This window comes from Ornithorhynchus anatinus, chromosome 13, assembly GCF_004115215.2.
Source record: "Ornithorhynchus anatinus isolate Pmale09 chromosome 13, mOrnAna1.pri.v4, whole genome shotgun sequence".
NCBI lineage: Eukaryota > Metazoa > Chordata > Mammalia > Monotremata > Ornithorhynchidae > Ornithorhynchus > Ornithorhynchus anatinus.
In genome coordinates, this window is record NC_041740.1 from 6971577 (window position 1) to 6998893 (window position 27317).

Here is a 27317-nt window from a genome sequence, read left to right on the forward strand (position 1 = left end):
TTACAGTTGGGGTTGAACAAAACAAAAAAAGCAATAGAAAAACTTAAAAGCCAACTACCACATCAAACAAAAGATTTTTAACCGCTTGTCCTTCAGAATAGTTTACCAATGATTAATGAAGATATTTCAGCAATACACCCAAGTTTTACTCTAAGTTTGTCCGCTAGAGGGAATTGAAAATGTATCAGCAGGCAATAGGTCTCAAACATTTAAGAAAAAAAAATATATGTATATATAGGTATATTTATCCAGGAAGAATTAACAGAGAAAGAATGATTAGTAATACAAACCAACCCATGGGTCATTGAGTGAAAAAGAAATCGTCATGCAAACCATCAGCAAGCAAAGGTCAGAGGTCGTTAGAGGCTCAGAAAAGGGGTTTCCCACATTGTCCCTGCAGCAGAGTCACAGTTTCCAATGATCACTTTTGTGACTATGCAACTGGGCTCATATTACTAGCTGCAACATCACAAAAATGACACTGGCAACCGCTAATTAGCTGGCAAAATAAGAATTTGTCCATTTTTAAAGTGAGCAGTGTTAGTAAATGCCATTGCACACAGCAAGAAGTGATAGCATAATATATATATTTTAAGCAAAGCCCTCACATGTGATGCTAATTATCTTTTAGCTTAGCAGTCTCTCTTTAAAGTGTAAATGTGCTCCCTCTGGGCTCAAGAAATATTTAATTACACATATCAGTGCATGACTAACAAGCTAGTCCAGAGCTATAAAGGTTGGTCTATTGTTCAGAATGAAATTAGGATTTTAGAAGCATTACACTGACCGGTGGTTTCAACGTAGCTTCCACCTTTTCAAATACCACATTTTGTGTGGAGATTTTACACCTAAAACATTAACTCTGGTAGCAGTTTGTATCCAGGTGTTCTGCATTCATAGAGTATGGTCTTTTTAGCTCAACTTTCAGATTAATCTCTGAAATGCAACATCATCTGAACCATGGCCTAGTGTAGAATAAGCAAAGAAATAGAAACTTTCCATTTCCAAAGAGATTTGTAAGAATGTATTGTATTTTTAAAAAGTAAAAGCACCCTCAAAACCCCTTCTCCTAAAAACAAAATATCTTCAAGTATTGTACCCATATCTCCACAGACTCTGAGGCAAGGGAATTTTGGGAATCCTATTTTTCTTGGAAATGAACTATAAAATTAGAGGGTTGGTTATGTATGCATCTATCATATATGTATGTGGCCATATAAATATACACACATGCATATATACAAACACACTGAATGCACATAAAGAGATGAATCATGGGAGTAGCCACCTGCTGGTATTATCTTAAAGATACATCAGTGTTTTTCTAGAGAAATAAATTTAAGACTCCAATACTTGTTGGAGATAATTTACTCTAGGTAAATTTTTAAATAGTTTGTCTTAGATTGCTATGAATTGACATCATAAAAGTACACAAAGTGGCCAAGAAATTAAGATCTTAATGGTGGCAATCCAGCTCTTAAGTCATTGCTTTTCTTAGAGATTTTACTATGCATTCAGCATTCTGGATCTATAATACACAATTTGTTACAGGAAAGGTGATAGAGAAGGTCAGGGTCAGGTAAAGTGTATTATATGTGCCACAGAAAATTGGGTTCTCTTGTCATGGGCTCATTCATTTGCTACCTGGTCCAAGGAAGCATGTCAATGAAAAAGTTTTCTCTTTGTTCTAAATTTGATAAAATAAGCCAAAATTTTGACATCAAATTAACAGTGAGAGTCTCCCTTGAATTGACTATGATTTGGAAAATCTACATTTAAGGCTAGAATTCATTCATACCAGAGGATGTATGCTCTGTATGCTCTTTCCCAACTCCCTCTACAATAGATCACTTTAGTACTATGAAAATGACCTAAATTAACAACTCAGAACTCTGTTGATACTGCCCCAAACTTTGAGCTCCCTTGAGCTCATTAATTTATCACTATGAAATAGCCAATACTAGCCAACCAACCACTGTAGATAATGCAACGAGTGCAGCATGCAATGAAGGATTTCCTTCAAAAAATTTGCTGTCACTGATTGCACCTCCTAGTATCAAATTAAGTCTAGTATATCTCTAGCCAGACAAATGCAGTTAGTAGTACTTTTTGTCTTCCACTGAGCCTGGACAAAATGTTTTGCATATTTTCTTGATACTGTAAGTAACCCACCTGTATATTTAAGACTGTCACCGCTTGTTGAACAGAGCCAAAACTTGCTTCTTCCTATGCCTAGCAGAATCTAGTTTAGGCCCTGTTTCTCACTTGGCCATCCTTATGTCAGTGTGAACCATAGGTAGTTATCAAGTAGAGAGATAAGGTGACTGAGTTTCAAAGCCCTATTGCATTTTCTTAAATTTAGGAGATTGAATAGTTTCAGGAAGTATCAAATGAAACTTAAAAACAAGAATTTGGTATCTCTTCCCCAGAGGCATTCTCACTTAAAGTGATTACATATGTACTTCCTTTAAACCAGTAGGCAGAGGCATTGATCCACATCGTCTCGGCATTAACATGAGACAATGCTTCCTGTGTGTACCTGCGGAAGTCCAAGAGTGACCTCGTAGAAGAAGGAACTCCTTGGTCGTACCAACTGAGGAAATGGAACTGGGTCACGGTACGTGTCTCATTGGTCTGAAGGTTTTTCAAATAAAAGCTTCTCACCAGGAAATCTTCACACCAGATGTGCTCAGAGACCAGATTTACCTGTATGGAAATAGGAAGGGGAGACACACACACACAGAAACAAAAGAGTGTACATTAGATTTGTTTGTTTAATCTTTTTTACTGTATGTGTGCAAAGTAGGTATCAATCCTTGAAGCCATCCTACAGCTGTGTTGCTGATTCAGAGACAGTGGATAAACTTGTAGCCAGGACTGTCTTTTTCTTTTTTAAACCAAACACATTCAATCTTTCACTGTCATTTCCTTATCAGTAATATCTAAATTGGGTCTGTGTCACCCATGGATTTTCAGAAGGATGTAAGCTAAACATGCCTTCGGGTCGCAGTGGACATTCCTTCTAGTTCCCTATTCCTTTCTGTTAACCCTGCTAAGATAGTAAACTCTCTGAAGTCAGGGATCAATTACACCAATTCTATTATATTCTCCCAAACGTTTATTACAGTACTCTGCACACAGAAGATGCTCAATAAAGACTGTTAAGTTGACAAGTGTTCACTGGGCATGACCTGGAAGGGAGAATTGCTCACTTTGTAGTAGGAGCTCTCTACGGACACTGACAACCCAGTTCTCTGGTACTACCTGAGAAATGGGGCGAGTGTGGAAATGTGCCAGTTATCTGGCTTCCACATCATGGGCATCTTAGCGGGCCTACCCACCACTGGTGAAGCCCCCGCCCCTTGCAGGCTCTTGGGGTGGGGAGGAGAGATGGGATGCCATACATAAACAACAACAATTAGGATATTTTTTATGCTTTTGCAATGTGCCCAGCACTGAACTAAGGACTGGGGTAGATACAAGATAATCAGGTTGGACACAGTCCCTGTCTTGCATTGGGCTCACGGTCTAAGAGGGAATGGGCTCACGGTCTAAGAGGGAAGGAGTTCGGAGTGATGAACAACCTGTTCCACAAAAATGAGAAAATCTTAATTGGGCAATATGCTTGAGCTCTGCCCCTTTGAAATTGAATAAACCTTCAAGAAACATATCCTGGGGAAATCAGTATTGCTAGTTAAAAACAGCAAATATATTGACCTAAAATTATTTCAGCCAGACATGTTCTTATATTGACCTGAAATTATTTCAGCCAGACATGTTCTGTGGGTAATGAAATGTGATCTAGGACTGGAGGTTTAGAATCGGCCCACCTTATAAATAAGGAATTCCAACTCAACTTAATAGACGACCTTTATGTCTTCAGAGCCTTCCTGACTTAAAAGAACTAAATGGTGATCTCCTGTCAATCCCTCAATCCAATTCTCCTGTGTGGTTCTAGAATTCTTGTTCTGAAACTCTGTTACTTTATTTGAACACAAAACAGAACAAAAGAACAGCATACATTCTCCTTGGACTTTGTAGTCTAAAGGCATTTAGCCTCACATTTCTAAAATGTTTTCTGAGGTGGGACTTAGGCACTCTGACCTATTTTAATGCAAAACTGTACCAAAGGGAGGAAGTAGGCCCTCCTTTACTTTAAACTCCAATTTAATCAACCCTCATGGTAGGTAGGGAGTCTAGCAAGGGCAATAAGACTATTTGGCAGGCTATCCTAAAATATAAAGGTCAAATGTTACAAATATAAAAGCTTGGACAGTGCTGTGGTTAGGACTACATTTACTGAGCCAAAGCAATAAAACCGAGAATTTAAAAAAGGAGGGCTGACCCACTTGAAAATAGGCCTCATCTCAGGGCATTTAGCACTTAGGTGCTCTGCACACAGTAATCACTCAATGAATACCATTGGTTGATTGACAGACTGAGACTTTAAACTCACCACCTTCTGGATGAAAACAGTTTGTTTTTAAATCAGTATTGTAATCAGTAAAAATGAGAAAAGATTTGAATTACAGACCCACTTGAATTCAGCTACTTTAAGAGAAAAAAAATTCAGCTTGTTTCACGATGCATTCTATTCATTCAATAGTATTTATTGAGCGCTTACTATGTGCAGAGCACTGTACTAAGTGCTCTATAGCTCCATAACACTGTCAATAGTCTAGGGAAAAGGATGAAATAAAGAATATTGGCTCCCTTGTCTCTAATAAAATTGACCTGTCATTTTCTTGCTTGGTTTCCTCCCCAAAGCTCCCTAAATCAGCTTAGTATTTCAATTGCTGCAAAGTAGAAAACTACCATGCTCATGCTCTCCTCCCTGTCTCTCGACTCCTGACTTTTATGGCAGGCCTCAGCACAGTTTTTAGGGCAAATCAGATTAAGTAATATTTTGTCCCACATGAAATCAATCCACATAGCGTCAACTTTACAGCTAGAGATGTTGCCTAAGTACCTCATAGATGTGGTAAAGGTTTGACCCTTCATCTGGCCAGTAGTGGTAGCACTGCTTGACTCCATTTTCGGTGAGGGGAGTCAGCATGACAATGACGACACAGCCGTTCTCCCAGACCATCTGCAGACAAAGAAAGACACCGTGGCCACACTGTGACTGTCTAATTACTGTGTGACATGTATAATTACTGCACTCGGAGACACAATCAAAATCTATTCCATTCACAGGAAATTTATTTCATTTTCATTAGACACTTTTACTCTGCAGCTGCTTTCAAATCCCTGAATAAACTGGCACCATATTTTCTGTGCTTCCATGAAATATTAAAAAAAAATTCCCAATGAATTCATTCCAGGCTTTTTCAAATCTCCTCAGTTCTGTGTTCAGCTGTTTGCTTAGAAACTTTTGGTGTGTGAGGGAAACTTCCCATAAGGCTGAAGAAAACATTCAATGCAACATCAGATGTTTCCTACTTAACACAGCATATCAATTCAGTCATGGAAATGCTGATGTACTCTGAGTCAAAATGAAATCAGCAACTGCCTGGTACCTGGTTATTTTCAGGTCTCACAAGTAGTCTACCTGATCGATTGAAAGAAAAAAAATATTGCACCCTGCCTAGGTGATAGTATTTCCCAAAGAAAAAGTTCTGAAACAGGCTTCGTTATTGAAACGATTGCACTTAAAAAAATGTTCGTTAAGCAAAAAGCATTTTGTAATTTGAATTTCATCTTTGACATACACAGAAATTTCATGCAAATGTCCAAACTACATTAAGTACATAAGAAAACAAATAGTGAATCTGAATTAACTGCCTGATGGTTTAATAATGTATAATAGCCCCAACTGAAAGATAAGATCAGTGGCACATTCAACAAAAGGATAAACAGCTAGAGCAAACAAAGATGTTCCTGCAAAACTGCCTTTCAAAGGCAGCTCCTCACTGCAAACACTCCTATGAATAAATACTTAACAGCATAATCACTAAAACCCATTATTATTATGGGGCACATTGATGTTATATTTACAGACAACTTTTATTAGCATATTGAATTGCAGAGTGAAAAGAAACCTGCCCTTTGCATTAAGGGTTACATTAACTTCACAGAAATATTTATAAGCAACTGTATTTAAATGTAAATTCAGTGCACAAAAAAGGCCTCCTTTCTCTTAAATGCACAAGGATGGTAAATTCAATTAAGCTCTGACTCTTTTTAAAGCCACATATACAATTTCTCAAATAGAAATGGTTTCTCTTCATAGTTCAAGTTATTAAATTCCCACTTTGTTATATTTTACAAATCAGATGTATAGGTGAACTTTTCCTCCTTTAACATTGATATATATTCCCATGTAATAGAAGCAGTCACTACCCTTAAGAAAACTCACTGGTCTCCTTAACACTGCAATTTAGTGGAACCCAGTGAAGAATACTTAAGGAAAAAACTCCCACAATAAATATGAATTACATTCAGTTCCCCATACGGCTATATTTTTAGTGCAAATCAAACAATAAGACAGGAATTCAAGATGTGTGTTTTACTTTAAAATATCTGGGCTTTGGAACAGGTCTCACTAAATCGGTTCTTTCATCACATAACAATTTAATGTGCCTTTAGAAGGTACAGAAGCTCATTGAGGCCATTACGAAAATGAGGAGAAACACAGATTTTATGAGTGTAATAAAAATACAATGATCTAGACCATAAACTAATCATCTAGCACTCTACTTGTGCCACCCAAGTGTAACATTAGAAAGCCCACTCGTTTAAAGAGGAATCCTTACAGTTTGGCAACAACTTTCATTGGTTCAAACACACAGCATTTCATTACAGAGGGATGCCTGACTCTCTGAAGATTTGGTTAAGACTAAATCCAAATGAAACTTAATTTAAACAAACAATTTCAATGGTTCTCTTGGGTATAATACTTCTTCTAGGTCACTAGGTAAGAAGCATAGAGAGGAACTTAGTAAATCATACAAAAAGGCAACACAATGAGGTAGAGATGTCATTATTTGATTTAAGGCAACTGTGAGTTTATCCAACGCTTACCACTCAAAGTATTCCTTGCAACAGAACAGTGGAGATTGTGAACTGAAAAGATGGTGCTTCATCATGTTTTTTGAAGACACACATGAGTTATCACGCAGCCCGACAGCCAAAGGGTGGAACCTTTATTCAAGATGGACTTCTCTCTGAAGGCCTTTCAGCAACTATAATAACAACTGTGGTAATTGTTAAGTATTTACTGTGTAGCAATCACTGTACCAAATGTGGGGTAGATAGAAAATAATCAGGTTGGACATAGCCCTTGTCCCATAAGGGACTCAGACTCTAAGTGGGCGGGAGAACAGGTATTGAATCTCCGTATTAACAGATGACAAAACTGAAGCCCAGAAAAGTTAAGTGATTTGCCCATGGTCAAAGAGCAGGCAAGTAGTGGACATGGGATTAGAACCCAGGTCCTCTGACTCCTAGGTCATACTTCTTCCTAACCAAGGTCAAGGGTCATCACAAATGGCTCCCAAAACTCTACAATGCACTCTGAACTGAAAGCATCCTCCTTCCCTGCCTGGGAGAGCCGGGTTTCCTATCACTGGATCATTCTAGACACTTGTGGGCTCAGCCCTGTGATGTCCCATGTTCAGTTGGAGAAGGTTATTCAGGCTGCCTCTCAATAATAGTAATAATAATGATAATAACAATAATTATGGTACTTGTTAAGTGCTTACTACGTGCCAAGCACCTTTCTAAACTAATCAGGTGGGACACAGTCTCTGTCCAACATGGGGCTCCCACTCTTAATCCCCATTTTACAGATGAGGTAACTGAGGCCCAGAGATGTTAAGTGACTTGTCCAAGGTCACACAGCAGACGTGATGGAGCCAGGATTAGAACCCAGGTCCTTCTGACTCCCAGGTCCATGCTCTATCGAGGTGTTGCTTACATGTTTCTGAAAAGATGTTTACATTTAACTCAAAGAACTGAGAAGCAGTTTGGCCTAATGGAAAGAGCACAGACCTGGGAGTCAAGGGCCCATAGTTCTAATCCCACCTCTGCCACTTGTCTGCTGTGTGACCATGGGCGAGTCATTTAACTTCTCTGGGCTTCAGTTACCTCATCTGTAAATTGGGGATTAAGACTGTGAGCCCCATATGGGAGAGGGTCTGTGTTCAAACTGATTTGCTTTTATCTACCCAGCACTTAGTACAGTGCCTGGCACATAGTAAGTGCTTAACAAGTACCATTAAAAAAATAGCCAAAACAAAACCCAAAATACACTTGCCTGTTACACGACCTTGGACAAGTTACTTAACTTCTTTGTGACTCAATTTCTTCATCTGTAAAATAAGGATTAAACTTCTGTTCTCCCTATGAGCCCCACAAGGGTCAGGGACTATGTCTGATCTGATTGTGTTACATCTACCCCAGTGTGTAGTACAGTGCTTGGCACATATAATAAGTGCTTAACCAATACACAGTTAATGTTATTGTTATTATTAAGTCTATGTCTTTATATTCTTCCCAAAGGCAGCCTGTCTCTAAACCATACTTCTTCCCTTAAAGGTTTCACAAATTTTTAAAGAATTAGTTTGGGTTGAAAAATTGGTGTGACAATACAGAAGTGTATCTGGTTTATTAAAAGGAAATCAAAGACCCAAAACAAGAAATAACATGACTCACAGATGGATCAGTTCCTTCACCTTCAAAATACAGGTAATGCATCCCACGTTCAGATAAACAAATCAAATTGAATAGAATTTCTTAGCCTATTCTCCAGTTTCCCTAGGGTGGGTTGATGTGAGCACATAAAACTCTGTCAAATATGTAACGTAGATATTGCACTTCTGAAGCTACTTGTCTATTACATGTTAACTCAGAAGCATGTGAAGCAAATTGGAATTTGGCAAATAAGGCTCAAAATAGTCAAGTACAGAAATGCCTTTGGACATTTCTACTGGAACAGGTTTCTAATCACATCTGACTTTCAGAGAGCAGAAAAATTACTATGGAATTTTCCTTGAGAGACACCGGACTTGAATAGGCAATGACTGCTACTCTGGATCTCATAGAAACTAAATGTGGAGTAACCCGAAACTAAGTATGGATACAGTAATCAGAAAAACACACTTATTCAATCATTTTAAAACACATGCACACTCCAAGTAACATAGCCAGAAGCTGGTACTCAAACTAATCATCGATAAATAGCAATATCCATCTCGAAGGTAATTTCACAGTAGCAACCAACAGTGGGGTAATTTCATACTACCCTTGGGGGAAAAAAAGAAACTGTTAAAACCTGATGCTATTAAAACAGAAGTTAAGAGAAACTTTTTGGAAAAGGGTTTAGGAGTGTGCTTCCTTTGGCAAGCTCCCAAATTCAGTTCAGCCTGGTGTAACCACCCTGTGATTTAGGAGTTACCATGACGAATGCATATTCACATACTACACTTGTGCAATTATTGTTGATGTATTTATTCTCTGTAGCTTGACATGTACAGTAAGCTACCTAAGCCGCAGGGAGCATGGTTATTTATGATCTACTTTCTCTCCTCTGCCTGCTTTTAAGTAGAAATTAAATATGCATATTTTACACCTTAGATACAAGTGACTCTTTCAGGCTGATGTTCCTTTGAAGATGAGCAACCACTAGGAATGCATCAAGTTAGTCAAGTGCCAAAAAAGGCTGGTGAACTAAAGCCAATCTCGAAAGCCAAACGGTCTGCACGTTTTCTACTGTGGGCTGTTAGTAAACTCAGCAGAAAGAAACACCGAGGTTCCCTCCTCTCCAGAATTAATGTGGGGGCTCTATTAATGGTCACCATTGCACAACTGTTGTACATGGGCTTCAAAATGGAAGACATGGAGGTTTCTGCAGCCCGTTTCCTCTCCCCATCCTGACGCCTCGGACCCTCTGAGTTTGACTGCTTTTCAAGTAAATCGGCATTATCTGGAGATTGGGTCCAAAAGGTATTGGAAGGGCAAGACTCTGCACCCAGCCTTACTAACTCCAAAACTGGCAAGGTTCATCCATGTCAACTAGAGTGTAAGCTTATTTCTTGTGGGCAGGGAACATGTCTACCAACTCCATTGTAGTTATACTCTCCCATGCACTTAGTAGAGTGCTCTGCACAAGTAAGTGCCAAATACCATTGACTGATCCCAAAAAATGCATTGGCCCATGCAAATCCTTTCTTTCTGGGATAAAATGACCAACTTTGATGATTATATCCATGAAAAAGCCTTCTGTCCACTACTAAGTAAACTTAGTAGCAGAATTCCCCCAGTGGCCAGGTGACAAAGCCCAAGGCAGGGCAGGAAGATAGTGCTTTTATTTATTAACTGTTTTGGAAAGAATGCTAGAATACTCACCTGTTTATTAAAAATGACTGCAGGTAAAAATGGCTTATAGACACATCTCAGATGACAAAACCATCTTAAATGGATGTTATCAATGTTAAAAGTACAGCATGTATTCATTTTGTAAATAAGTCATCAGTAATATCCTTTAGTGCCTGTCTCCCTACCATGATTGCAAGCTCCTTGAGGGCAGGGATTAGGTCTATGAATTCTTCCTCTCCCAAGCACTTTGTAGAGTGCTCTACACAGAGTAAGTGTTCAATAAATACTATTGATTGAGACCATTTTTAATGGAATTGCATGTTGGAGTAAATAAAAAGTTTAGCTCTCTTTGCAGGTGAAGCTGACACTTGTTCATGGTTTATTAAAAGGAAATCAAAGACCCAAAACAAGAAATACCATGACTCACAGATATTAATGATAATAATAATGTTGGTATTTGTTAAGTGCTTAATATGTGCAGAGCACTGTTCTAAGCGTTGGGGTAGATACGGGGTAATCAGGTTGTCCCAAGTGGGGCTCACAGTCTTAATCCCCATTTTACAGATGAGGTAACTGAGGCACAGAGAAGTTAAGTGACTTGCCCACAGTCACACAGCTGACAAGTGGCATAGCTGGGATTCGAACCCATGATCTCTGACTCTCAAGCCCGTGCTCTTTTCACTGAGCCACGCTGCTTCCCATATTACTGTATGGGATCCTAAAATAGAAGTTCAGTATGGATGAATATTAACAGGTCTCTGAAGGCTACTGGCACCCTTCAATTAGGTCCTTTCCATTTGATGCTTCTTGACAAAAGTGGAATGATTAAATTTTTGCCTTCCACAACTGTCCGAATGGCACTAACTTATTTTTTGGCTGCTTGGAAAGCACAAAAACACATTTAAATGCCTTCAACAGGAATACACCTTAAATTCAAGTTTGATCTACGTTTAACCAGGTCCTACATTCAGGCTAGTTGTTTTGGAGAAGGCTAGTGAAACTGACCTCTTTCCACTGTCAATATATAGCAAAAAGAAGTCTGAATCGAGCTGTAATTAATGGATTCCTTTTGTGAATTTGATTTGTGTGATCTAAGGGATCACAACTTCTAAATTTTTTGTTGTAAATCAAACAACTTCCTCCTGAGGAAGTCATTAGCCAGAAGATTAGCCATAATCTAGCTGCTGGAGAGGCAGCATCATTTGCAGAAAAAGTCAAGAATTCAAGAGCCAGGAATTATAATTATGACTTTGCCACCAACTCATTTAGTTCCCTAAAGAAAGTTACTTAAATTCTCTGTAAATATAAGTCTACTGTTCCATGTGAAACAATAGCATTTTTTGTTACATAATATGCCATTTTCCCATATAAAGTGCAATACAAACGGTAAATAATATCCCAAAGAGCCTTTTCCTATAACTAAAGGCAAGTGTAAGGTAGTCCTCATATATGAATACTCATTCTCTTAGACTGTGAGCCCCATGTGGGATGGGATTCTGTCAGACCAGATTAACTTGTATCTAGCCCGGTGCTTAATAGGGAGTTTAGGACACAGTAGGTGCTTAACAAATACCATGAGAAAAACAATTTTGATAAAATGAATGAGCATCTCTGAGACACAACTCAGTGATAAGTATGTCTTCATGAGCAAGTATCCTGAAGACTTTACACAGTGCGCATGGTTGGGATAGTGGGGCAGAAGCATACCCACAAAGAGATTAAGGAAGAGGTGGAAGGAAGTGTTAGGAAGGTGTTGGAAGGAAGGAGCTCTAAGTTTTTAAAAGCACCTAGCTCCATAATTTGCATTTGTTGAACACCTACTGCATGCCAAGTGAGCTAGTGGACAGAGCATGGGCCTGGGAGTCAGAAGGACCTGAGTTCTTATCTTGGACAAGTGACTTCACTTTTCTGTGCCTCCGTTACCTCATCTGTAAAATGGGGATTAAGATTGTGACATGTGGGACATGGACTGTGGCCAACCTTGTATCAACCCCAGCACTTAATACAGTTCCTGGCACATAGTATAGTGCTTAATAAATACCATTAAAAAAAAGTGGTGTCACTATAGTTCTTAGGTTCATTCTTAACCAGAGATTACAGTGTCACTCCTGAAACTATTACATTACTTAGGAACAAAGATGGGGTTATTTTCTGTGGGGGAGGGATGGCATCTGTTTTTAACAAAACACTTAAATATTCAATGTACAACTGTGATTTCAGCAGGGGTGGCACCTGAGGCTGCCCTGCCTCCATATACCTCCATACCCAGAAAGTGACCAATCAATCAATGAATGGCATTTTTGAGTGCTTACTGTGTGCAGAGCACTATACTAAGCATTTGGGAGATAGAGTACAACAGAGTTGGTAGACATGATCCCTGCCTACAAGGAGCTAGGAGAGATAGATATTAAAATAAATTCACCACTGAGCTCCAACAGAGCAGCTACACACTATCTTCCTCCCTTCTGCACAAGGCTCACAGAACTGTGAGGGTTACTGGGGGGGTTGGCAGGGGACCTCCCCTCTCCTCCCTTCTCTCTTTCTACCGCCCACCCCGCATGCTCTGCTCCCTTGCCGCCCACCTCCTCACCGTCCCTCGGTCTCGCCTATCCCGCCGTCGACCCCTGGGCCACGTCCTCCCATGGTCCTGGAACGCCCTCCCTCCTCACCTCCGCCAAACTGATTCCCTTCCCCTCTTCAAAACCCTACTTAAAACTCACCTCCTCCAAGAGGCCTTCCCAGACTGAGCTCCTCTTCTCCCTCTACTCCCTCTACCACCCCTCCTTCACCTCTCCGCAGCTAAACCCTCTTTTCCCCCTTTCCCTCTGCTCCTCCCCCTCTCCCTTCCCATCCCCTCAGCACTGTACTAGTCCGCTCAACTGTATATATTTCCATTACCCTATTTATTTTGTTAATGAAATGTACATCGCCTTGATTCTATTTAGTTGCCATTGTTTTTACGAGATGTTCTTCCCCTCGACTCTATTTATTGCCATTGTTCTTGTCTGTCCGTCTCCCCTGATTAGACTGTAAGCCCGTCAAATGGCAGGGACTGTCTCTATCTGTTGCTGACTTGTTCATTCCAAGCGCTTAGTACGGTGCTCTGCACATAGTAAGCGCTCAATAAATACTATTGAATGAATGAATGAAAGGGGAATGAGTAGCTCCTGACAGGGAGGGAAGACTGGAAACCGAGGGCAGGTGCCTTCCTCCGGATCCCCGATGGTGTGAAGAGGTGGCCAATCTGGAGAGGGGAGTTAGGGAATGGAACCCAGGAAATATTTTTTTTTCCAAGATGAGAAAAGTGAACAGTTTGTGAATAAGCTTATTCTTGGGCAACAAAGGCTATCAGAGACCTAGATGCTCCCAAAGGTTTCATGAGAAATGTAAAATTTTCCTTATCATGACTCTAACTACGGCAATAAAATTGACCAGAATTTTCCTATTTTTTCCCCCCCATTTCTCTCCTCCTGTGCCTTTTCTTTCTGGATTGCTTCACTGGTCACTATCACTTCTTTGCTTTCTTTCTCATTTTAACTCCATCTTTCTCCTTCTCTTCCCCTCTCCTGCTGTCCTGAGCAGATGCCGGCAGTTTAAAATTTCCACCCCTCACCTCAGATTCAGACTTCAAGAACATACCAAGTTGAACTCTCCATGTTTCATAGTAAGTAAGGTCAATTTAGAAAAATACTGTAACTGGGGCACATCTCTGAAGGAACCCTGTTATTGCTCTTATAAATGTCAAGGATGAAAAACAGACAAGTAATGACATAATGAAGAAAAAAACAAAGTCACTTGAAAATGAGGCCCAAGAGTCTTGGAAGCAGGAAACTATCTTGCCATCTCTTTTTCCAATGAAGATGGTTTACAGAGATTGGAGAATGTGTCTACCAACTCTACTGTATTATACTCTCCCAAGCACTTAGTACAGTGCTCTGCACACAATGTACTCAATAAATACAATTGATTGATTTATAGGTACCTGGACAGGTAGGGGAAGATATGGAGAGGAACATTATTTTTCCTTTGTCAAGCATCCAACTGAAGGAGATTCATATTAAATCTGGGCTTCTTTGTGTTTCTGAGCTAGTATGTTGGTCTCCCATCTCCCAGGCAGACAGGAGAACCATGGAAGGTGAGGATGAGAGCCATTCTCAACCCTCTTGGCAACAATTACCACAATTATTACTATTTGTAGTAGTAGTATCAAAACTACAAATAATAACCATTTCTCCTGTCCTCACAATATCTGACTGGCCAGAATTTTAGTCCCATTTTAATCTTTAAAAATATTCAAAGAGCATTTGCTCCTCACCCTAAGAAGCAGTGTGCCCTAGTGAAGAGAGCATGGGCCTGGGAGTCAGAGTTTGTGGGTTCTAAATTTTGGCTCTGCCAGTTGTCTACTGTGTGGCCTGCCTATGCCTCAGTTACCACATATGTAAAATGGGGATTAAGACTATGAGCCTCCTGTGGGACATGGACTGTGTCCAACCTGATTACCTTATATCTACCCCAGCACTTAGTAGAGCTCCTGGCAGATAGTAAGCACTTAAATGCTGTAACCCCACCCAAAAAACCAAAAAAATCCCACCCCTCCTGAAAAAAACCCCTCCTAATGTTTACAGGATGGCACCCTCCAGGGTGTTTCTTACAATCTTCAAAGCAGAGACCTAAGAGGCCCTGTCTGAAAACAAAATATTTGCCTTTCCATGGATGAAGGATCATTTTGCCACTATTCTTGAACAGTTACAAAGTTAAACCATCACAGACAAAAGGCAGAATTTGATAGGATGTAATCTGAAAATAAATCTGAACAGCTACTGATACTTTTCAATACAGGACACAGTGAAAACAAGTCAAATTGGGAAAAATCTCCCCCAGGTCAGTCTTTATACCTAAATGTCTCAGTGTGTGTGTGTGTGCAAAAGTCATAATATTGCTAAAGTTCAGGCTTTTTTTTTAACCATAATTATTCAGATGGAAAAACCTAGGACTCTGTTTCAAACCACGAGTTGGTGGAATACTAGAAATAAATTTCAGTATCCTGAGCCTTACCTTCCAGCTATGCAAACTCCAAAAGAAAGTTTATATTCATGCTGTTCTGGGTACATTCAGTTCAAGCTTAAATATTCTAAAAGAGAGCCACTTTGGTTAATTCTCACTTTTTGAAAACATGAAAGAACCAATAGATCTTTAATCCAGGCGGCAAGAGTCTTATCAAGAAGGTGAATATATATTCTAATCATTAGATTCTGAATTCATGGAACACCAAGACCATGTCCTTTGCTTCTGGTGTCCTCTCCCAAGCGCTTAACACAATGCTTTCCACATCTAAGTACCATTGGTGGATTTCAAAGACCCTAATTTAATAAACTGCACTTTCAAAAAGGTTTAAAGAACAAGGCTCACCTGCCAGAAGTCAGCCACCGTAGCAGGAAGTGGTCCTTGAGTAGCAATATAAGCTGGGTTCCTGGGATCGTGATCCATCTGAATAGACAAAAGTGAAGCAAAGATTTACCTCTTTATTTTTGGTTTTTGCTTTAAAAAACTGGACAAAAGAAACATATGTTAAAAGAACTTCAAGGAAGAAAATATGAATCACAAACCTTCCAGAGTAATACTAGAATTTTGGAAAAACGAGAAGGTTCTCCAGTCCCTCAGCATTAATAAATGAGCCTTACCAATGAGACAGTCACAGAAGATGGAAACACGTGTTGGCTCAGGGGAAGATCAATCAATCAATGATATTTATTGAGCGCTTACTAGGTGCAGAGCCCCCTATTATGCACTTGGGAGAGTACCACACAACAGAATTTCCTGCCCGTAACAAGCTTTCAGTCTGGGGGGAGAGGGAAAGAAATCAGTCAACTGCGAAGTGTGACCTGGGGGCAGGGGGTCCACAGTACTCAAGCCACCCAGTCCTCAGTTTGTTAGTGTAAAGCTGAAAGAAATTGGCACTTGACAGTTGGGAGGCAGAATTGGAAAAGGTTGCAAAGTCTCAGCCTAGTGCACTGGCTTGACCATTATGGCACTCAGCTCCTCCAGGGGTGGCTAAACCCCTTTCAGCCTGATTTCCATGTCCCTTCCCTCTGTCATAGAGCTACTTCCTTTTGCTTCCCCACAAGGTATCAATTAGATTCAAGTCAGTGGCAGCTCTGTGTGAAGCACGAGATGAGAAAACAGATCCCATGTCCCCTTGAGTTTGAGATGCTTTATTTCACCCAAGATTGGGGTTTCAAGAGCAACATTAGTAGAAATGAGGATCAGTGCCTCAAATAAATCAGATACTGACAAATAATTTACTCAGAATGAACACTCTCCTTCCTTAAGCCACCCAGATTCCATTACACTGGTGATGTTCCTTGATGGAAATGGAAGGTGTGTGTGTTGGGCGGGTGGGAGGGAGAGAGATCATTCTAGAACATCCCAGGCTGAGCAATATGCAAATCAGCACAGTCTATTTCTCACTAATCCGGTCCCAGTTCTGAAAGCAAATGATTTCAATTTCCACCACTGGCGACGGGTATGTTGAAAATACCGAGCCCACCTTGAGGCTGCAGAGGCAGGATGATGACAGACTGTCATCAGGAAGTTAAATCGCCACTCGGCCACACAAAGGGGGGCAGAGGTAAGCTAACAACTGGCATTCTGGTGCCCTGAAAGAGTGCATTCACCACCACCCCTCCTCCCAGCCGACTCAGCGTGCGGCTGCACCCACTTAATATTATTCATTAAGTGCCCACAGTGTGGTAAGCACTTTACAAAATATTGAGGAGATGCGGTCTCAGCCTTCAAGGAGCTAATTTCCTATTCTATTTCCACCATGCCTGTTAACAAGGAACTAAAAACAAACAAACAAAAAAGAATGCAGTTGTGGATTTTCTGGCTAGTTGATTTGTCCAAATGCATCCTGCTAGCCTCAACAGAGGAAACTGGGATTAAAGGACCTTAATTATAACATTTAATTCAGAGACTGACTGAGCAGAAAAAAAAGAATTCAAGAAACAAAGCCTTCTGAAGCAAAGAGGATTAGAGTGCTACACTGAGGGTTTTCAGACCCACTGATAGGGGTCTGTTTTTCTTTCTCTTCACCCTCCCCCACCCCCACAACCCCCATAACTCTTTAGCCATCCTGTTGGACAACAGGGAGAAGTTTGGCTGAAAGTCCAAGAACATTTTCTGACAGCAAGGCCTGGGCTTGCTTTAGAAGTGCTGGAAGTGATATCTAACTGGATGAATTCTCTACCCTGTAGGGAATGTGCCGGAGACATAAGAGACTGCCCACTGGGCTTGGGATTGAGTGGTGGGGGATGTACCTGGTGCTCCTTTCCATTTCTATTTTGAGGATAAGCAATACTATTTGGAGAGAAATTGTGCTTCAGCAATCTAACCCATCGTTCTGCAAGAGTATATGTGGGTTGGGAATTTGCTTTTCTGATTATGCAATCCAAAAGCCACAATCTCAATTTAAGTATTGTTGCCATTAAAGATGCATTTCCAGTATACTGAAAGACATGAGATAACATTTTCTCCTCTTGCAAGATGAAGCCTACGAGTTTACTCTGTCACAGATATTTCTGAACGAAGTTACAAACCTCAATGTTGCCCTAAATTTTGCTGCTCTAAGTTTAGATTTCACTGTGACCTAATGCAAAAATTTCATATTTCCTTCAACAGACATGTATGGGATTTATTCATAATCTATCTAAATTTTCAGCGATGATAGTTGTCAGTATAAAAGAATGCTCTTTATAATTATGTGCGCTATAAAAGAGAAAAAGAGCATACAAGAACAGATGTAAGGTATTCTAAGAGAACAACAATTGTGATGCTCATTGCAAAAAAAATGAAGCTGAAAAGCTTTTTATTCTTCAAATTCCTTGATTCATAATTAAAACTGGACCTGGTGTTAAAATTCACTGTGACAAAACACAATGCAGGTAAAATTATGTTACTTCTACTGAAAGCCCTAATTAAAATGTTGCAGTAAGAAAAAAAGCTCAACAGAAATAAAGGGTTTTAATTTTTAAAATACGCACTTGCTGGGTAAAAGATATTTTCTGAGACCCTAGGTCTCTTCTCTGAAAAGAGTTGAAAAGAAAAATTAAAGCACCACTTCCTTTGCTGATGGATCTTTTGCCAAAAGCTATTTGGAAGGCAAAGAATTTTAAACCACCAGTATGGGCAAACCAAGCATACTTTAACTATATTCAAAATGGGAAATATGTGATTAATGGAAAAAAACTGAGACTGGTAAGGGGAGGGGAAGTCAGTCAACATTTATGAAAGGTCATAATTTGCTTTATTCTGTATTTTTTTAAAAAATATTTTTTAAGCCAACCACCTGTTTATGGGCTAGAAAACAAAGGCAAAGAAAAGTCAGTGATGATGTAAGTAGTACTGTCATAGAAGAAATACTTGCAAACACTCAGTTCTATGGAAAATCAGGAACAGGCCACTGTTGGCATTTCAGGACTAATCAGCTGCTGTCACAAAGATGCTATTTGGGATGTGGCAAACATCATAATGAGCACAGAGTGCTGAAATGTGTCATCAATTTAACAATAACTCAAAAGACAATTACAATTATTACATTCTAGGCACATTCTGTTGTACGGAAAACAATTATGGGCAGAAACACATTTTGCTCTCAGAGCAAATATAAGGCGACAGAAAGCCCTATCATGTTATTAGCCGGTCTGTAATGGAACAATATAAAGCAAAGATTTAACTACTTGAACATAAATACAAGTTTTTATTAACTTTTGGAATTTTTTTGATGGCTCAAATTAAGGATTCATTGAGGAAAGTAAGTACATTTTCCCTGAACTCAAATTCCCACTGAAAATGTTCTCTTGGCCACTGCAACATGACAGACATGTCTCTACTTCTCCAGTGTTAAATGTACAGTGAATGAGTCTCCCTCTGCCACCTCCAGAATTCCGATCTGTCTCAGGCGACCCTTCCTTCTGCCTTTCTACCAGCATCCTGTTTGTCATCCCTTCCCATATCAATGGTTTACCTTGCTCTCACTCACCATTTCACAAACTTAATTAGTCAAAAAGTCTTTTACTGTGATACTAATGAACTTATTTTCATCATAATCAGATTACCAGGTTTTCAGAAGCCTCTTGGAATATGCTCTGAAACCTACTTGATAGACTCCACAAGTTGAAGAGGGTTTTCTCCCAAAAGCTCAGAGTTTACGTGGTTTCCAGCAAACGCTAAGTGGGCTCTGCATTTTGTGAGGGAAAGTAGGGCAATTATTAAACATTTTCTCCCATAATGGAATTTTCCACTGTAACCCTGCTGCTGCGGCAAACAAGACAGTATCACAGCGAATCAATCGTGATTTGTTGCCTTGTGATTTCATGTAAAAGAGGATCAAAGATCATCACAACCCAAGTGTAATTAACTAGCATAATTCTGCATTTACTATGACTTAAAAAAAAATAGAAATAGCTCTTTTCAGCTGTAGCTGTTTCTATGAAGAAGGCTACATTTTCAACTCTCCCCCCCACCCTCCTTCTCCAACAACAACAAAAAGAGGAAGCCAGAACGCAGTTGTCTTTTTTCATCAAGATCTAGTAGGTATGGCTTAAACAAGAGATTTGCACAATTAAAAGAAGATACCTAACTTCTCTTCCTGATTTGAAATTAAGAAACGTCGAAGCTTGTGAAGGAAACGATTTTCTTAATATCATAAACAATTCTGATTTTTACTTTATACATATTCAATGGGCAGCACTCTGTGGTGTCTGCCTCCAAGTTCAAGAATGTCTCATGATTGAAGAGCTTTCTACTGATGTTCCTGGCGACATGAGGGGACAAATGATCAAAATTCTAAAATGCAAATGAGCAGTTAACACTGGATCTCCGGTTTTTGTTAACTATTACTTGTAACAGGCTTAGATATGGGCCAGCTCTGGTTCACATGTCCTACTCTGAAACCTTGTGCAAATAGTGACTTTGCGTTGCACTGTACTGGATAATTTCTATAAGCAAATTCCTATATTTTGCTCCCGGTTTCACACTAACATTTCTGGCACAGGGACCACGATGTAAATAAAGCTAGTACATTATTACATACACCCTATACCTGTATGATTTTTCCAAAGTTTAGTACTTTTCATTTTCTTAGCTGGCCACTTATCCTGATATCACTGCATCTTACACATTTCTTTCCCTCAACCTGCATGATAAATCAGTACCTATTTGGCTCAGTTTTAATTTGTTCTGAATTAAAATTTTAAGCAATTTGGAATTTTTTCCCAAGTTAAGTAGAATGGAGAATTTAATCTGTTTTTAAGTATGTTTTATGAATTTCAGAATTGTTCTTGTAATAAAATTTGTATGCTATGCTTGAGCAAACTGTCACGTTAATGACATTCCTCAGTCTGGTGTCTTCAATAATAAGCAAGCTGAGTTTTAAAACGTAGCTGATGGGTTTCTCTCTCAAACACCCTGTGAGGGAAAATAGAATTCCCATTTACTTTCATGACCTCTGATTTAAAAGCAAAGATTGCACATTATTTACTACTGGATGATTTCCCTGAAATTTAATGAGGACTAAGTACAAATATGACAGATGTAATTATCACAGTTTTATTCTGCACAGTCAGGGTCTCCTTGTGCTATAATTGCAAGCTTTTCATTCAACTGCTGGTAGTGAAGTTATTATCATTGTACTTTCTGTTATTTCACAGAGAGAGTTGTAAAGTACGTTTCCCTCAGCTCACTCTTCCCACCCAGAATTGGGAAAGAATCCCATCTGCCTGCTCATAGGAGGCAATAAGAAAAATCACAGAATAGTATTGAAGGATCACCCTGCCCTGGCAGCATCTCAACATTTTCCCACCATGTGAGATCAACAGCAATTTGTGAGAAATGTGTAACAAAATTAAGAATGGGGACTCTGTGATGGAAAAAAAATCAACCCTTCCACCCCCTTCTTACCCCCCACATGCACACACACTCTGTGTGGGCAAATAGCCAACTTTTATCTCCAGCACAATTTCTTCAGCCAAAGCTGCTGCAGTCATTTAGACTTAAGTTAAGGTTGAGTGAGCTGGGCCCCTGACCTCATAAGCCAGAGATAGCGGGATAGTACACCAATGGAAGCCTTTTCTTCCTAGGCTGGAAAATAATTGCTTTATTTTACACTCTGCCCTCATCAAAAAGCTCAGACTTGGGGAACACTCTTTTCACTCTCTTCAGACCATTCTGATCTTGTGTTAATGTCCTTTCAATCTAAGCACTGCAAGATTTGTGCCAGAAATGTCACCAGGGTGACATAATCATAATGAGAGTTATTTCAGTGGTAAGGGGACCTTGTTAGTAAATACGGAATGATTTTCATAAGCCAGAACAAAGGGAGGGAAAAAGTCTTTATCACATTTCAGCCAAGCATTAAGTGACAAGGACTAATTTACGTATGCTCTGCCATTAGAAATACTTGAAAGCCAGATACAGTATTTCTTATGAGCAACGACTGTGCCAACACTAGAAGAAAAAAAATCGAAATCATTGAACCCATAGCTGCCTTTTTTTTATTTTGGGTTTTTGAGGAACAGGAGAGCAGTCAATACTTGGAATCACTTAAGAAGACTTAAACTCGCCACAAACCACACCTGACCAAACTTTGACTTTAAAAGGCTCACTTTCCTTTCACAAGTACCTGCCTTTTCAGTTTTGTACTGTGGTCAAGGGAAAGGGAACCAGAACATCAGAATTAATATCTCAAAATTGGCCTTGCAGATTCATACTACAAATTTACTTTCCCTGATACTGGTTCCACAGAATTCTTTCCACAGGTATTCAAAATATGAAAACAATTTCTGCAACTAGCCCACCTTGGGCAAATGTGCTGGACCCTCATCCAATACAGATTAAGGAAGATGGATGGCTTTTGAGCTCTCTTTGCTATTTAGGTGCATTTTACATTTAGGACTAAAATGGCTTGATAACTTCCTGTTGTAGTTAATAAGCTCGGTTTTTTTAGCTCAACTACGGGACTAAATTTCACTGTGCCATCCCTCATAATAGATTTTGAACCAGTACAACTTTGAATCTTCAGGGGCATTTCTTGATGGCTTTCCAAGAGACCAACTTTGTGGAACAGCAAGAACAAAAACTTTGAAAAGGGAATGTTGTAGAAAGGACATCCGTTCAAAGCTCATCATTATTTCCTACCATTGCTTTGATACCAGTTAGAAATTCAATATAATCTCCTCTTTTGGAATGTCTGATGGGACAGTTCAGATCCTCTGCCACCTGTATTCAGACTCATCACATTCTCTTTCCACTAAAATGTAAGGTCTTCCACTAGACTGACTAAGCTCTTCAATGGCAGGAAATCAGCACCTACCAACTCTATTGTGGTCTCCCAAGTGCTTATACAGTGCTCTGCTCACAGAGAATTTTCAATAAATACCACTGATTGATTAGAATGACAATAGGAGGGGAGTGAGAGGTGAAAGTTGGGCTTTCATTACGACCCAAGGTAGTCTTTTTCAAAATCCGATTCAAATGACTGACTACCTGGAGCTGCCAGAAAGGGAAAACAATTGGCAGCAGCATTAAGATAAAAAGAAAAAGAGACTGACTTGGCCCTCGAGAGCTCTGCTTCTGCAGGAGGAGTGTTTTTCCTCCTGTGTTCTCTTAAGGAAACACTTTCAAGCAGTGGGTGATAACTGTGTGTGGAATTCATTAACACACAAAGTAATCCCAGAAGGATTGATAGATGAGAAGTCCATAAAGGGTTCTTCCTGGCAGTTGGGTTGGGGGAGGTTGAAAGGAGAAGTTAAAGATGCTGGAGAGAGAGGATGGAGATTCCATAAAATTCAACTACCATTCCATTCCTCCAAGCACACTGTATGGATTCTGCCGAAAGACAAAATTCCAGGGCTGGATAAACCACTGAGCTGATCCAATATGACACTTATGTTCTTATGTTTTTAACCTTTGTGATCTCAGCCCAGTTTCCACACTGCCAAATTGCTATTTGGTCTCGGGACACCTTTTCTGGAAACTCCATCCCAAGGTTAGGGAATAGCCATTCAAGATGCAGAACTACTTAGCTCAGCTGACAGCTGCAGCAGATCAAGGCTATTTATTAGGTCTGACATGGGGCTCAAGGCATCTAATGCAGTGTTGGTTAACTTTCAGATTAAATACATTTTAGGTGATGTGAATCGTATATTTGCAGGGAGATCATGTACTTACAATGGGGCTTGCATTGATGTAGTCAGAATGGTCGTGGCTATTTTCAGATTTCAAAAGGATCCTAGAATGATCATCTGCAAACCCCAAAAAAACAGAACAAAAGGACATGTCATTGTTTTTGGCAATTCTTCCGTACAAAAACACATAAGTGCACTAGACTGCTTTAGTGAATATCAACCCAAAAGTTCCATCCTCTACTAGCATCTGGCATTGGCTTAGCCCACACCTTCCCTCTTTCAGACCCTCATCAAAATCTTCCTTCTGTGGAGACTTTTTCAGTCCATCTGAAAAATTTACTATTCTGCCTCAGCCTCCACGTGTATTCTTCCTCTGGGGTTTCTAAAGAATAGAAGATGGGGGAGGGACCAAGACAAATCGATCAATTAATCAATCTTATTCATTGAGCACTTAATGTGTGCAGAAAACTGTACTAAGCACTTGGGAGAGTACAATATAACAGACTTGGTATATATGTTCCCTGCCCACAATGAGTTTAGTCTTGAAGACATTAAGGAAACAAATCTTTCACCTGATACCCTGGTATTGATGTGTTCTGGAGTGTTTCTCTTATTAGCACGGGGTTCTTGCTCTGCCTGTATTTGTTAGCAAACAGACAGAAAATGAAAAAAAAAACAAAGTTGCAGCCACATTTCCGACCCAGAGTCAAAGGGGAAGAGTAATAGAGTAGAGTAGTAAGAATAAGAGTAGAAGTTCCTCTCTAATATTACGAGCGCAGGATTGGGGCAGGCTCCGCTTCAGAAGGGGAACATCATACCTTTGGCTAATGCCTGTGCAATTTATCAGGGACCAAAGGGGGAGACCCTACTCAGACCTTAACGGATGCTGACTGTAGGAGAGCAGCAGATAAAAGGAAAAGAGGTTTGTCCTGGGGTTAGGGCTTTTTTGTTTTCCCTTAGAACTCATTTAGGGAAAGCTGGGTTCTAGTCCCAGCTCTGCCACTAGCCCTGCTGAATGACTTTGCACAGTGTCACTGAACCCCTCTGAGCCTCAATTTCCTCATCTGGGAAATGGGGATAAGATTCCTGCTCTCCCTCCATCTTAGCTTGCGAACCCCAGGTGGGGCAGAGACCAGGTCCAATCTGATTATTATGCATTTACCCCAGGGCTTAGCACAGTATCTGCACATAGTAAACTCTTAATAAATACCATCATTACTACTTTAGAAGGTGGGAAAGTGGTGAAAAACCCCAGCCCAAACTCATTCAGAATCAGCGCATACGATGCATTTTATTCTTCATTTAAGAGTGCACCAGGGAAGGAGAAAGGATAGATGTATTCAGAGGGGATGAAATGGTTTCTACGTGACATTGTCACCTCAGCGATCAAATCACTCCATCAGCACAGAAGGGACTGATAAAATAAGAATAGTGATAAAGAAATAATGAAAGCAGTGATTTTGTTCTCCTGTATATTATGCTCAAGGAGGAATGGGAAACCAGAAAAAATAAAGTATTCTCAGGAGAAAGAAATAAGTAAAGGCCCACCCTGCCATCTTGGTCCCACCAAAGCCATTCCCTGCAAATTCACTCTCTTCAAAGACAATGTAACATCGGGACCACCAGTTTGCATTCTGCTTAGCCGTAGAAACCCTTTTCTAAAGGAATGCAGTGGGACTGGATTGTGCAAGTCGCCATATAATACTGGAATCAGAGAATAGGATTTCTGGCCGCTCCAATGGGTCTCCCAGGAGCTCGGCCTCATTATAAATATTTTCAACACAGGCAACTTTAGGCACTTGTGACAGCAAAAAACAGGGGACTCCTCCTAATTGTCAGAGAAAGCTTCACAATAAGCAAGTTCACTAGCCAAAGAGGGGGGAGCGAGGGGATTGAGCAGACGAATTACAGTTTTGCAATTTCCTGGCTTCGGGAGGTGCTTGCTTTATACACACTAAATGTGGTCTGGAGGCCCTCCTTGCTGTGCTGAAGAGGCACTTGGAGAGACCTCAGGCTTTGAAAAGCAGGCCTTCCTGATGGGCCCGAGTCAACAAACGGGGACACAGCTTTGTAAGGAATAAGCAGGAAAGAGAAAGCAAGCTTGTGCTTTCAGTGGGGTTTGGGAGATTTCTGTCATCTGGTAGAAAATTTCAAGGAAGGCTTAATAAATTTGGGAATCTAATGGCAATACCACTTGACTATCACTGGAAGAACTCTAGATTTTGGGTGGAGGAGAGTGGAAGAGGAGTGAAGAGAGATTTCATCATCATAGAAAAACAGGGTTATCTCACTTTGTGGAGAAGAGTGAGATACCTGTGCCTTCCTCTGATCGGGTAATTGCTTACACCAAGTATGACTGAGCAGAGCTTATGCAGTTTCCTCTGTTGCCAAGGAACACATCATGCTGCTTGTTCAATTCTAGGGATGTCCCCAAAGCCAACTCTTTAGGGTCTGTGGCCTGTGGCTATGTCCCTGCCTGCCTCCTACCCAAAACACTTTAAATGGCAGGAAGACTGTTCTGATGGAGACTATCCATTCTGACTCCTGAGGATCAAATACTACTTATTTTTACTAATATCAGCTCTGGACAAGAGATGGTGCTTGGGTTATCGATCGGTCATTTGTTGTCTTTGCATGATGAAAGAATGAATCATAAGGCTGCCCAGACCCTTGTTGGAATGTATGAGTGACTTTCCGTGATGTCAGAGAGGAGAGTAATTATAACAGCTCCTATTTTCCCCCGGGGAAGGAAATTAGTGTGTTTGAACAACTAAAGAAGCGTGTGGCCCTGTGTTCGAGGAGAAAACTTAAAACTTGAACAACTGAAGCAGTTACTGTCTTATTCTGTGGAAAGAAAATTTCAAATTTGACCACATCAAGAGCCTAAACTTGGGTTAAAATCATGGTATTTAAATGCCAAGTAGTAAACTGGTGGATCCCTGTAGCAGTGGAAAGAGTAGAGGTCTCCTAGCTCTGCCCCTTGCCATGTGACCTTGGGCAAGTTGCTTAACCTCTGTGCTTTTGTTTCCTCATCTGTGAAAATGGAGGTTATATAACCTGTTTTCCCTCCCCTTAGACTGTAAGCCCCATGTGGGTCAGGGACTGTGGTCCGATCACATTATCCTATATCTACCCCATATCACAACTATCATTAGTATTATTACTATAGCACTCAAGCAGTAAAATGGGCCCCTGGCATAAACAAGTTAATTCTCACTTGCTGGAAGGTCAGAAACAGCACTTTTTGATAGGCGGTTCATGTCTAAGTAGCCCCTAGGTGGCCGAACAGTAAAGTGCTAATATCACAGCCCCACCAACCTCACAACTGCCATCTTTTGTTGGGTGTCTCCATGGATAGCATAGAAAACTCTACTCTGAGGCTGGCGAGCTGTTGAGGCAGGAGCCGGCCTGGCTGTTTGCCTGCCCCATATCTGCAGGGAAGCCTCTTCTCCCATTCTGTCAAACTGACGGTGTTCTCAGTCATTACTGAACGGAAATACCCGCCACTAAAACAAACAAAGGACGGAGGCACAAGCAGAGCCGCCAGGCAGAACAAAAAGAGGTCACAGTGTAATGTGTCTCTCTAACTGTGGCCTTCACCTAATGGTGAAACTTGCTCTGAGGCTTTTAGAAAAGCTCCCTCAGCTGCTTCTGAGTTATTAGTTATCCATGTTTTCAATTAAAAAAACAAATTAGGGTTGTTTTTTTTTGGTGGGGGTGGGGGTTGCTCAGAACTAAGTGAAGCAAAACATTTCAAACTGTGCATGTGACTAGCATTCAGAGATTAGAATATGCTTTGTCAGAAAAAAATTAAAAGCT

General features: G+C 40.2%; 1 protein-coding gene and 1 non-coding gene across 2 annotated transcripts in view; both read right to left on the reverse strand.

The window, feature by feature from the left end:
* Positions 1-27317, reverse strand: part of PTPRN2 (protein tyrosine phosphatase receptor type N2) — an 815057-nt gene that overhangs the window by 36413 nt on the left and 751327 nt on the right. The window contains exons 17-20 of the mRNA XM_029077350.2: positions 23542-23615; positions 15727-15804; positions 4970-5089; positions 2540-2706 (exon numbers count right to left, since the gene is read on the reverse strand). Of these exons, the coding sequence (XP_028933183.1) occupies positions 2540-2706; positions 4970-5089; positions 15727-15804; positions 23542-23615 (439 nt within the window). The remainder of the gene's footprint in view (positions 1-2539; positions 2707-4969; positions 5090-15726; positions 15805-23541; positions 23616-27317) is intronic.
* Positions 420-479, reverse strand: MIR153-2 (microRNA mir-153-2). Its single transcript, NR_127413.1, has one exon. It is a non-coding gene; the product is annotated as a microRNA mir-153-2 (primary transcript).